The sequence below is a fragment of the Melospiza melodia genome, chromosome 9 (assembly GCF_035770615.1).
Source record: "Melospiza melodia melodia isolate bMelMel2 chromosome 9, bMelMel2.pri, whole genome shotgun sequence".
NCBI classification, from domain to species: domain Eukaryota; kingdom Metazoa; phylum Chordata; class Aves; order Passeriformes; family Passerellidae; genus Melospiza; species Melospiza melodia.
Window position 1 is genome coordinate 31,954,758 of NC_086202.1, and position 13,030 is coordinate 31,967,787.

The 13,030-nt window shown below is 47.4% G+C and overlaps 1 protein-coding gene across 4 annotated transcripts in view; it reads right to left on the bottom strand.

Annotated features, from left to right (window-relative positions):
• Positions 1 to 1,231: 1,231 nt before the first annotated feature.
• Positions 1,232 to 13,030, bottom strand: part of SGMS1 (sphingomyelin synthase 1) — a 101,904-nt gene continuing 90,105 nt past the window's right edge. For all 4 annotated transcript variants that reach the window (XM_063164087.1, XM_063164088.1, XM_063164086.1 and 1 more), the window contains 4 exons: positions 12,170 to 12,287; positions 8,796 to 8,949; positions 7,897 to 8,063; positions 1,232 to 4,005 (listed from right to left, as the gene is read on the bottom strand). In XM_063164087.1, the coding sequence (XP_063020157.1) occupies positions 3,823 to 4,005; positions 7,897 to 8,063; positions 8,796 to 8,949; positions 12,170 to 12,287 (622 nt within the window). In that variant the 3' untranslated portion in view covers positions 1,232 to 3,822. The remainder of the gene's footprint in view (positions 4,006 to 7,896; positions 8,064 to 8,795; positions 8,950 to 12,169; positions 12,288 to 13,030) is intronic.

The following is a 13,030-nucleotide window of genomic DNA, read 5'->3' on the forward strand; positions in this document are numbered from 1 at the left end:
GGTTGGGGCAGCACAATGCCAGATTCCAGCTTTTACAGCCTGGTGGTTTGCTGTGTTCACCTCTCTGAGGGCACCAAGCAACGAGGAGCAGCAGGAGCTGGGAGGGAGAGGCAACAACGCCCAGGGCAAGGGAATCACTGAGGTGGTGACGGTCCCTGAAGCCACCCAAGGGTCCCAGCCCAGGAACACAAAGCTCACAGCCCAGGTGATGGCAGAGGAGCCCCAGCAGCCCTGGCTGCTCTCTCCAGACAGCAGAGGCTGCAGGTGGATCTCACCTGAGGTTTGGGGGTGTTGAAGGTTGCAATGCAAGATGTTTTGCATTACCATCTGTATGGCAGATTACCTTTGTCAGGTGGGCAGTTTGCCTTATCTCTCTCTTTGAGTGACCACATTCACACCTCCCTTGGGAGGGGACATTGCTGATAACAGACTATTGAATGTCACTGCATGGCTGATAAGAATTATAACATCCCATTGGGAGATGCTCCGCCCAGAGGGAGGAGCCAAGCATTGCTACCCAGATATAATCCAGAGGTTTTTGAGACACCAGCACGGCTTTCTCCACGGGATTCCCCAGAGGAACAGCAGCTGTCTCTCCTTCCACTGGATCTTCAGAGGAAGAATACATCCTTCTCTACAGATTCCCCTTGCTCCAACAGAACCACCCCTGACACTCCAGGAGGGCTGCAGCCACAATTCCAATGGGACTGCCACCAACACCCCACAGGGTGTCAGGTTGGGTTCTGACTCTGTCAGTGTTGTTCTAGTGTACTGCATTGTTTATTTTATTTTTATTTTTCCCCTTTTCCCTATTAAAGAACTGTTATTTCCTGCTCCCATATTTTTGCCTGAGAGCCCCTTAATTTAAAATTTATAGCAATTTGGAGGGGTGGGGAGGGTTTACATTCTCCATTTCAGGGGAGGCTCCTGCCTTCCTTAGCAGACTCCTGGCTTTCCAAACCAAGACAGGGGGAAAACACAGAGGGAAATTTGGGATCCACCAGCACCATGCCCTGACCCTGAGGCACATCCCATCCCATCCCACCCAGCCAAGGCAGCACAGGCTCCACAGCCTGCAGTGAGCCAATGCCCAGCACCTGTGTCCCAAACCCACCCCTGGTCCCTTCTCCAGAGGCAGCAGCCCCCATTGCCAGGCTCCCTGCCCTGCTGAGCACAGATGGGACCATGAGGAGCCAGAGCCATGCACAAAGTCACACACCACAAAGCAGGGTTGAGCAGATTCCATTTAATGTCATGTGCATATATATCCATACATTTACTTATGTCAATGGTTCGGGGTGTGCGTGATGCCAGGTCTTGAAAAATCTACTCCTCGGGTTACGTCTGGGAGCACCAAATCTCTCAAAAATCACCTCAAAAATCAGCTGGGCAGTTGAAAAACCGACTTTTAGCCCCAAGAAGCAGAGAACTGAAGGCAGAGCAGAGCCCTAAATTCCCACCCAGCTCTGCAAATGCTGTTGCAAAGGGCTTGCCCAAGGAACCCTCCCTCTTTCCATCCCTCCATCCTTCCAAGGGAGACAGAACTGATAAGGAACATCCCCAGGCAGCAGCACCAGCACCCCATCAGCTCTCCAGGTTTTTGGCCAAGCCTGAGGAACAGGGCAGAGAGGCAGAGACAAAATATCCCCAAAAAAGAAAGAAAAGAAGAGGGAAAGGGAAAAGGAAAGGGGAAAAAAGGAAAAGGGGAAAGGAAAGGAAAGGGGGAAAGGAAAGGGGGAAAGGAAAGGAAAGGAAAGGAAAGGAAAGGAAAGGAAAGGAAAGGAAAGGAAAGGAAAGGAAAGGAAAGGAAAGGAAAGGAAAGGAAAGGAAAGGAAAGGAAAGGAAAGGAAAGGAAAGGAAAGGAAAGGAAAGGAAAGGAAAGGAAAGGAAAGGAAAGGGAAAAAGAGGAAAAGAATTACAATAAAAAATGACACTTTCACCGCCACGGACGCACAGAAATTGGCTTCTCTTCTCTTATTTTTTTTTTCTTTTTTTTGTTTCTGGCAGCTGCTGGGGGAAGGGATGCCCACCCTGCCCTGTGCTGCATCCCAGCAGTTGCAGGGTAGATTTTTCAAGGCCTGGAGATGGCTCCCAGGAAGGCTCCTCCCGATTGCATAGCATTTATTTCAGGTAATTAAGGCACTGTTTTGCCCAACAGCAATTCCACATCAATGCAGTTTCCATACAGTCCACATCGGATGGCCTACAGTGCAATAACATCAACTTAAAGGCAAGGTTTGGAAGAATAAACCCAGCTTTAAATTGCAACTGAATTATTAAGAAGATAAAAGGAAACTACATTTTTCAAAAGCCTTTTTTTATTTTCCTTCACCATTGTTGTTTTACAATACAAATATCACCTTGTGAATACACAAAAAACCTACAGAAGATAACTCTGCTTCACGTAAAATACAGAATGGATATATATATATATATATTTATATATATATTTTTCTCTTCTTCATTCTTTTCTTTTTTTTTTTTTTTTTTATAAAAACTATTTTTGTTCTGCACATTGGCAAGTTTTAGGATAGGAGACTTCCCCAAACATACAGTATGTATGGTAGGAGTGGAAACTTAAGAATTCCATGCAGTTTCTGCACAAATATTTTAAAGAAATAGATTATCTTTGTTGTTTTTCAACAACACTCCGATAAGGGGATGGAGAAACCATTCATAGTTCACTCAGTGATCATTTGTAAAATTCTTAAAAAACAGGAATTCATGGCTGTTTTGCTTTTTAAAACCCAGCTACCAAGTAGAACAATAAAGTGATTCTTTTTTGGCTTGACCTGCCCACAATGTGTGAGCAAGGTCGGACCCTTTTGTATTTGGTGGGGTGGGAGGCTTTTCCCTACACGTGGCAATTTCAACATTATAAGCAAATTTCCAGTTTAATTTAGCTATAAATGCAAAAATTAGTAATTATACAGTATATATAATTCTGCTTTCATGGAATACTTTATTTTAAATAAAAACATTTAAGACTGCCTACTGACCATACAATCAAGACAAGAAAGGCACTAGAAACATAGACAAATCTCTCTCTCTCCCAAGAAGCATTTTCTTTAAATTTTTTTTAACTCTCTATTCTCTGACATGTAAAAATCTTTTTAAATTTAATTTTTTTTATTTTCATACACATTTTGAAAAATAAAGTTAGGAAATACTTAGAAAATCACTTTACATTTTTTCTCTCTTTTTTTTTTGTTTTTTTTTTCTTTTTTTTTTTTTTTTTGCACTTTTTTGACACAGTCAGTCACTGCAGAATCTACAAAATCAGGATTTACCAAACCTTTCTGTGTCTATCATCTTATTTGTAGCGCAGGTGCAACAGGTAGAAAGATTTCTTGATTTCACCCAAGGCAGATATTTAGAAACCTTCATATAGTCATTTGCTAGAAAATGGCTTACAGCCCAATCTTTGGGGCAAGAGATATGAAAAGTATGTTTTCCCAAGAAAATAATATGCTTTGTTCCCAGACGTGACTGGAAAGACCAGAACTCATGATATAAAAGCTTTTTCATCTATGTTGTCGCATCATATACAAAGGAACAATGGTGATGGGCAAAATGCAAATCCCAACTCTACCAACAAGAAATGTATAACAGTGCATGATCAGTTAAATTCTCTTTTATTGTTGTCCAACGCAGATCCTTTGGAGAGAAAAAAAGATCACAGTGCTTACCAGGTAACTGAACAGGTCAGGTCCAGGGGGGAGCTGCTAAAGAAAGGGGTCGGGGAGCGGTGGGTGTTTGTTTATGGCATCTTCTCTGGGAGGTGTGAGCACTTGGGGCAGGTCCTGCGGGGTGACACTGCTGTTACCTGGTGTCACTCGCCAGGCGGCTGTACTTGACCTGCCGGCCCCGCGCCAGCGCCGGACACCGCAGGGGCCAGTGGTACGAGCGAGGTACAATGCCTTGCACATTCTTCTCAAAGTACTGGAAGGGCTTGTACCACCACACCCTTGCAAGGAGGTTCGTTTGGGAAGCTTCTTTTAGCACCTGCAGGGGGAAGGAGGACAAAAAGAGGATTGCTGAAGGGCGGGTCCTTTGTTCGCGCCACCGCGCGTCCGTGACGAGCTCAACCAATCTGTGGTTGTTGCTGTCGGTGGTTGTTGCGCTGTGATTTCAGGGTTTACCTCAGAACCTCAGGTTCCTCCCCTGATAATTCCCTCCCAGGTGTGTCAGTCATTTCTGCTTTCCCCTCCCAGCACTGTCAATCCTGGAATTCCAAAAGGGCACTGAGTGATTGCCAGATGTTACAGACATCTTTCATGGAAAATCCTTTCCTTAGGATTTTTCCTCCTGAGAAGCTGAGAAGCCTCAGGAACAAAATGTAAACAATGATTATCTGCTGCTGTGGAATGCAACAGGTGCATCTGTGATTGGTCTCATAGAGTTGTTTCTAATTAATGGCCAATCACAGTCAGCTGGCTTGGACTCTCTGTCTGAGATAGAAGCTTTTGTTATCATTCCTTCCTTTCTATTCTTAGCTGGCCTTCTGATGAAACCGTTTCTTCTAATCTTTTAGTATAGTTTTAATGTAATATATATCATAAAATAATAAATCAGCCTTCTGAAACATGGAGTCAGAGCCTTCATCTCTTCCCTCATCCAAGAACCCCTGTGAACACCATCACAGGCAGATTCAAAGGATGCCCTCCAAGTGTCCTTTGTCCCTTGAGACCTCCTCTCCTGTACCTGGTGGTGGCTCCCAACCCCTTCCCTCCTCCCTTGTACGTCCTACTCATTATTTCACTGGTTTGGTGCTGCCTGAAGCAAAACACCACAGCCATATTTGACTAATTGCCAATTAGGTGCCCTTTGATGTTCACTCAGCTTGGGAGGCACTGGGTTCTGTGCCCATGCTCTGCAGCTCCTGTCTCACAATAGCTGTGGGTTCCACACACAATCCAGAGCATTCCACACTTTCACTCTGCTCCTGGGCTCCCAGAGCAGTGGTGCTTCCAAGCTGGAAGTGCTGGAGTGCCCTCAGCCCTGCTGAGGAATTGCTTCAGCAGAGCTTTGGTGTGGAAAAGTTCCTGTCCTGCTGCCTGAGGTGGCTGGGGAGGTGGCCTGGGTAAAAGAACATCAACCATGCAGTTCAAAGAGTTCTGTTGGAGCTGTTGCTGCACTCAGAGGCCTGTGGGCCAGAATAAAGCTCTGGATCGAAACCCTCCATCAGAACTGACTCATTTCCTTCACCATCACCTTAAAGCTTCTCCACAGAGGAAAACCTGAGGAGCAGACCTTCCATGAGAGGAAGCTCCATCCCACCATTCAGAGCTCCTGCATGCCTGGGCTTCCCTCCACATGCCCAGCTGCAGGATCCAGCTTAGCCAAAGGTGTCTCTGGGGTCAAACACCACAGTTGCCACTCTTTGGTTCAGCACCAAGGGCCAGACAAGCTCAGGCACGTCCTGTCTGGCTAAATTGGAAAATATTCCAATAGGTGCTGTCCTGCTTCCTGCTGCTCCCAAAATCTCACCTCCCAAACAGATCCCACACACCAAACCTGCTCACCCCTGCCTGCAGGATCTCAGTTGTTTGATGGGCCCACAGGAAAGAAGGAGTGGCCCAAAGCAGGTGTCTGCTCTCCTTTGGGAATGAAAATGCCATCCCAAAGCAGGATGTTCTGTGAGAATGTGTTCTGTAAATGCCTCTGAAATTCCATGGGGCTCAAGAATCTCTTTGGGGCTGGCTGTGTGCCTGTGCAGCTATGGGAATACATTACAAATTACTCCACTTTCTACATGGAGGAAAAAGCCCCTTCTTTAGTCACATAACTCCTTTTCGTACAGTTTTACAGACCTCATGTGTGACTCTAATTGGTCAGGAGCTTTCTTGCCAATTATTTATTTGTTAGTAACAAGTTATATTCTGTATTGATTGGTCACTAAAACCCCCAGTGAATATGTGCAGGAAAAGTTGTTTGTGAGAGACAGCTTTAATTTTTCTATCTAATGGTGTGAAAACAGTTTGTACAGGTGCTGGCTGTTTTTCACCCAGGAACAGATTGTTATGCTAACAAACTGCTCACACCAGGATTGCCTTCACATGGGAACTTGCACAGTGCTAGCTTCCCTTAGAATAAATGACAGGCCAGCCAGAGCAGGCCTGATTTTATAAGGTTTTCCTTTATCATTTTCTACCTTACTGTAACATGGAGCCATGAGCAGGGCACATCCCAACCCATCTGGAGGAAGCCAGAACCCTGCCCTGCCCTCCACATGCTCCCAGACTGCTCCCACCTACCTTCTGTTTCTCTCAGCCATGAGCAAGTCCCAGCCCAACCACATCCAACCCCCCTGCTGCCCATTATCCACACCAGAGCCAGGGATCCCTGTATCCACCCCCCAAAGGGAACACATGAGCACACGTGTGCACACAAGCACACACAGGGCTCGTATTCTCGAGTTTCATCTCCATGTCAAGCTCAGGTGTCAAATAAATCCATTGTTGCTTTTAGTTTTAAAGCCAGGCACAAGCCCCAGCAGGAGGAAGAAGAGAGCAGCACACCAGTGTGTGCTCAGGGAAGGAGCCAGGGACTGGCATTTCCCAACAGCCTGGCAGCTCAGGGTAGCAGGACATTTCCTCACCAAAGCTCTGCTGAAGCAATTCCTCAGCAGGACTGGGGGCACTCCAGCACTTCCATCTTGGAAGCACCACTGCTCTGGGAGCCCAGGAGCAGAGTGGAAGTGTGGAATGCTCGGGATTGTGTGTGGAACCCACAGCTGTTGTGAGACAGGAGCTGCAGAGTGTGGGCACAGAACCCAGTGCCTCCCAAGCAGAGTGAACATCAAAGGGCACCTAATTGGCAATTAGTCAAATATGGCTGTGGTGTTTTGCTTCAGGCAGCACCAAACCAGTGGAATAACAAGGTGGGACCTGGATGACCTTGAGGGCCCCTTCCAGCCCATGATGATTCTGTGATAGGATCTAAAATCTGCACTGTCACAACATAAATTCATCTTCTACCATTGTAGGATGTCTTTATTAACACGTACTTACCAGCATATGTCATAGATAAGCAAAAGATCTTTGACCATGAGCACAGAAAGTATTTGGACACCAATGTGCTGCTATGGAGCTAAAAATATCTGTTAACTCCCTTGTCTACTATCTGTGGCAAAGACTTGTGCATTTCCTCTCAGAGAACCATGGAACACGCACAGCTGGAAGGGACCCACAGAGATCACTGATCCAGCCTCTGCTCTTGCAAAGACACCCCAACAATCCCACCCTGGGCATCCCTGGAGCAGTGTCCAAGCTCTCCTGGAGCTCTGGCAGCCTCAGGGCTGTGCCCATTCCCTGGGGAGCCTGGGCAGTGCCCAGCACCCTCTGGGGGAAGAACCTTGCCCTGATCTGCTGACCCTGCCCTGCCCAGCAGAGGAGGTCTCACCGTCCTCAGCACTGTCAGCTCCTCCCTGACTGCTCCAGTTCACCAGCCAGGAGAACTCTCCACCCCCTGGAAGCCCTTTCAAAAACCAGTTCCCTTTTTAGTGAGGCCTCCTCCTGCACCTCAAGGGACCTGTGGCAAAGAGCCATAGAGCACAGGAAAACCCCAGCTGGCCTAAACCACCAAACTAAACAAAACCAAGGCAAAAGAATCTAAATGGTTTGTTGTTCTGTCACAAATGTAGCCACCTGGCCCAAATTCAGGAGAATTCAAAAAACTGAGGTTACCCAGGGGTGGGAGAGCTCTGCCTGCCTTTGGGAAGCCTTTCCCATATTTTTTGTGGTCAAGAACCCAATGAATGATCCCTCTTTCTCCCCTACAAACCCAATAGTTGGGAGGAAGAGAGGGACTCTCCACAGGACATGGGTGAGCCTGGATATTCTCACCCCACCCCAGGCTACAAGCAGGAGCATCCAAGGAGTGGCAGGAACTCACTTGCTGGTTGGCCATTGTGTGGTACCACCAGAATAGCCTTGTAGTGATGTAGTAAGCCACCACCACGTCCACAGTGTAGTGGTCATGAGCAAGGAGGATGCAGAACATCCCCACCATGCTGAGAGCCCAGCAGAGCCAGTGGTACCACCAGAGTCGCCGTGGGGAATCTGCAAACAAAGAAGCACAAGCAGGGGTTACTCATCAGTGGAAGCTTATCAGGAGTGCTGCAGTGATTAGCTGAGGTCATGGACTGCAATCCTGCCTGCCACAGAGGTGCCTGGGCTCACATTAACAGCAGGAATGCTGAGATCACAAAATAAGGATCAGTCTCTTAAAGGTGGAGCTTAAAATTGTACTCAGGGGTAATGACATCCTTGGAAATGAGAAAGGTTATGAAATCTTTTGAGGAAGATATAATATATCTTATATAAGATATATAAGATATATATATATATAAGATATAGAAGATATTGATATATAATATATATTTATTAAGATATATAATACCCTGGCCAGTCAAATCAACCTGCTTGTGTTTAGATGGGATACTGGGAATTAGGAATTGTTCCCTGGCAGGGTGGGCAGGCCCTGGTTCAGATTTCCAGAGAAACTGTGGCTTCTGCCCCTGGATCCCTGGAAATGTCCAAGGCCAGGCTGGACAGTGCTTGGAGCAGCCTGGGATAGGGGAAGGTGTCCCTGCCATGACAGGGGGTGGGATGAGATGGCTTTTAGGTCCCTCCCAACCCAAACCCTAGTGAAGAATTTCTCCCCAATACCCAGCGTGAGGCTGTTTCACCATGGAGCACACAGATGTTTTAACTGGAATTATGCTCATGAGCACAACAGGAGCCCCTCAGAGAGGAAGGCAGCACAGCAGGGGAGGGCAGCAGGGCACTCACACTCTTTGATGAACAGGTAGGTGAGGGTGAGGATGACGGTGTGGCCGCTGTACAGGTAATCCCCACACATGTTGTGGGAGCCCGTGATGGACAAGCCTCCGCCAGCAATCAACTTCATTATCCTTCTCAGGTGAGATTCCCAGTCTCCAAAGAGCTGGTGGGACAGCAAAACACAAAAGCACAGTGAAACATCACAGCTCAAAGCAATGGTTTTAAGCAGCAATTTGGCTTTTTAGTTCTTTATTGTATTTGCAGGGACCCCTGGGGCAGGGAGGAATGATGAATCTGACTCCATGTTCACAGAAGGCCAATTTAGTATTTTATAATACTATATTATATTAAAGAATACTATACTATCTATACTAAAGAATACAAAAAGGATACCTACTAAATGTTCTAAAGCTAATAACAAAACCTTGTGATTCTCTCCAGAGTCCTGACACAGCTTGGCCCCAGTTGTCCAGAGTGAAAATAACCCACACCAGAATCCAAGGACACAATCACCTGTGAGTAAACAATCTCCAAACACATTCCACATGAGCAAAACACAGGAGAAGCAAATGAGGTAAGAACTGTTTTCCTTTTCTCTGAGGCTTCTCAGCTTCCCAGGAGAAAAATCCTGGGCAAAGGGATTTTATCAGAGAATGTGAGTGCCACAGTTCTCCTCCCCTTCTGCTTTGATCCACAAGATCAACCAGCAGATAAATAAATCCTCAGCCTTTCCTAAAAGCTGGCAGCACATTTCTAGGAGGAAAAAGACTGGGAATGAGACAGGAGTGTTTTGGTGCTTTGCACCTCTTGTAGCTGGTGCTCAGGTGAGATTTTCCTTCTGTTCAAGAGGCAGCAGACTCTAAAATAAACGAGGTTTAATTTAGTTCACGTTGTTGGTAACAGCACAGGCCCTACTGGTGATCATCCAACAGAAACCAGGAGGAACTGCCCAGACTGAACAGCCAAATCCAGGATCTGATGAACAGAGGAACATCTCACTCCAAAGCCCAAAGCCTTGGAAAAGCCTGCTAGATTATTTCCTTCTGCTTCCCACTCCAACAGAAACATCTGTGCTGTCTGTCAGAGCACAGGGCCAGACCTGTGCTTTGAATCCACACAGGGATCTCCCTCCACACCCAGATGTGCTCTGACCCACCCCAGCCATGGCACTGGCTCATGGAGCATTCCTGGAAAAGCTTCAGTTTGCCCAAGGAAAGGCAAATCCAAGCAAACCAAGTCCTTCCCAGAGGACACTCTGCTCCCTCCCCTGAGTGACTGAGGGCAGCTGGCACTGCCCAACACTTTTGCTGCTCTCAGCTCTTAGCCAAGGCCAAATATTAAACAAATCCACAAAAAACGTGACAACCAGGATGTGTGGAGAACCTCTAGGACCCATCAGGAAGCAGGGACTAATGGATCAATGCATATCTTGGTGCTGCATCTTTACTTCATTTTATGATGTTTAAAAATTCATGGACATCACTGAACTGTCAAAAGGAAACAGACTCCCCCCACCCCAGGCTGGCCATTACGGTTTTTATTTTAAAGCTTGGCCTTGCTTTAAGAAGTGGAAATTAATAAATTCTGACAGACTGGAGCATGTTCTTTGCAGGAATTAAACATTTCCTGCTAACAATTGCTCACAAACACCAAACTGCTCCCCAAAGCCCACTTTTCACAATCACACAGAACTCAATAAGGTGTTGAGAGGTTATTCTTTTCCCACCAGTACATTTAGGGCTTTCAAGAAAACTCCTTAATCTTATCAGGGCCCTCAGCCTGTCTCTACTTGAGTCATGAGAAGGATTTGCCAAGGCCATAAATTCCCCAAATTCCCCAAACAGGCAGATTTATTCACTCCAGCCCATAAATACCTGGTATTCTCCCTTTTTTAATGTCCTAGCAGCAGGCTGTTCAAGCACAGTGCTGATCCTCTCCTACTCATTTCTCTTTCCAAAATCTTTCAAAAACCCACAAAAGTTCTGGCTGGACTTCCCTGAGGAACCAAAGCTTTGTTTGGAAGTGCCAATCCTCACCAAAACAACGACAGCACATGGATCATGTCCAATCAGGGTTTTACAACCTGTACCTCAGCACGTGGATCAAGTCCAATCAGGCTTTTATTACCTGTACCTCAGTGATTTTTGCAGCTTCCAGCTGATTTATGGCTGTGCTTGTGCCCTCTCTCCTGCTTCAGCTGCGTCACAGCACAGCCAGCCCCAGGAATTGCAGCAAGGACCAGGATTCCAGCAATGCTGGAGTGACCAGGGGTGGATGCAACACCACCAGCTCTGTCCCATCTCCATCCTGAGCACTGAATTACCCTTCCAGGCTGACCACAAGGCTCAGCACCTCTGTCCCAGTAGCCTTGTTTCAGCCATGGCTTTCACAATTTATCCCTGGGAGTTAGGGCTGGGCTGGGGAGGAGGTGAGAAGTCCTTGTGCTACCAGAATTGCAAAAATATGTGCAGGAGACAGGCTGAGGAAAGTCTCTCTGGGCCATTTTCAACCACAAAGCCTATCTGGGTTTGGCACACTGAGGTGTGTGTTCATTTAGAAATCAGTGACTCACACATGGCAAAGGTTGCACACCTTCAGCAGCTTCAGTGGGGACAGGAACATGCTGATCATGCCAATTAGCTGAAAATGCCACAGAATTTGGGTAGCTCAGTGCTTTGAGAAGGGTGGGAATCCCTGCACTGCCCTGCAGCACCTGTCAACATCTCCACTGAGAGGGCAGAAGGGTGTCCCTGTCACACCAAACCAGCACTCTGAAATTAAAATTATAGAGTGGTTTGGGATGGTTTGGGCTTAAAGTTCACCCATTCCACCCCTGCCATGGGCAGGGACACCTTCCACTATCCCAGGCTGCTCCAAGCCCCAAAGTCCAGCCTGGCCTTGGGCACTGCCAGGGATCCAGGGGCAGCCACAGCTGTGCCAGGGCCTGCCCACCCTGCCAGGGAACAATTCCTAATTCCCAATATCCCATCCAGCCCTGCCCTCTGTCAATCTGAACCCATTCCCTGTGTGCTGTCCCTCCAGTTCCTGTTGCAGGGTCCCTCTCCAGCTCCCCTGTGTCCCTTCAGGCCCTGGAAGGAGCTCTGAGGTCTCCACACACCCTTCCCTTCTCCAGGCTGAGCATTCCCAGCTCTCCCAGCCTGGATCCAGAGCCCTCAGCAATTCCATAACCTCCTCTGGACCTGCTCCAACAATTCCACGTCCTCCTTATGTTGGAGACACCAGAACTGTGCTCAGAATTCCAGGTGGGCCCTCACCTGAGCAGGGCAGGGGGGCAAATCCCGTCCCTTAGAAACACTTTTTGAGAAAGCAGCTCTGGGAAGAGCAGGGTGAAAGGGGAAACAGGCAGATGAGGAGGAATTTACCTTTGGAGAGCACTTGAAATGCATTCCAGGTACTGGGAGTGTAGTCACATACATGGTAATACACCGGTACAGGTATAGTGTGCCAACGATACAGAAAAACCTTCTGCTAATTATAGACCTGCCAGGGAGGAAAAACAGCCACAAATGAGGAGGGAAACAAAATCCACAAAGGTAAATAAAACAAAGCAGCAGCTGGTTTCTCCTGAGGCTTTGGAAACTCGTGACACTATCAGGGAATGCTGAACTACTGCACAAATATTCCAGGAACACAGGAGCAACACAGCTCACACTGCCTTTGAAGGTGAATACAGGCAATCTAAGGGTTAGGATGCAGAATCCTGTGCAGATTGGGTGCTGAAGACTTTAATAGGGAATTTCATGCCCCACACCCCTCCATCAGCTGTGGCCAGTCACTGATTTCCTATCTGAGGCAGCAGATAAAGTTACAGGATTTTCACTGTGGGATGAAAAGGAGTAAGGTTATCCCAGCTGACACACAATTCAGTGATTACAAAGGATCTCCTGTGTAACCCAGAGGAGTGAGAGAACACATCTTTCCTGAGCAGGAAGCAGTTCACATCAGCAGGGAAAGCTCCCCAATAAAAATGCAGAGCTGGGCTGGCTGCAGGACAGGGTGTCTGCAGGGAAGCCACTCAGCAGCCACAGCTGCAGAGACATTTATTAGTGAGGGCTGATGCTCACAGAGAGGGCAGATGCACATCTGGGGTACTGTGAGGTGCTTCTGCAAAACCAGCACGAGCACCTGGGGTAAAGGATGGGCTCAGGAGGGACAGCCAGCCCCTCAATTGCCCCACTGGGGTAACACCTAAAAACACCTCAGAGAAAGACAATCAAACCTCT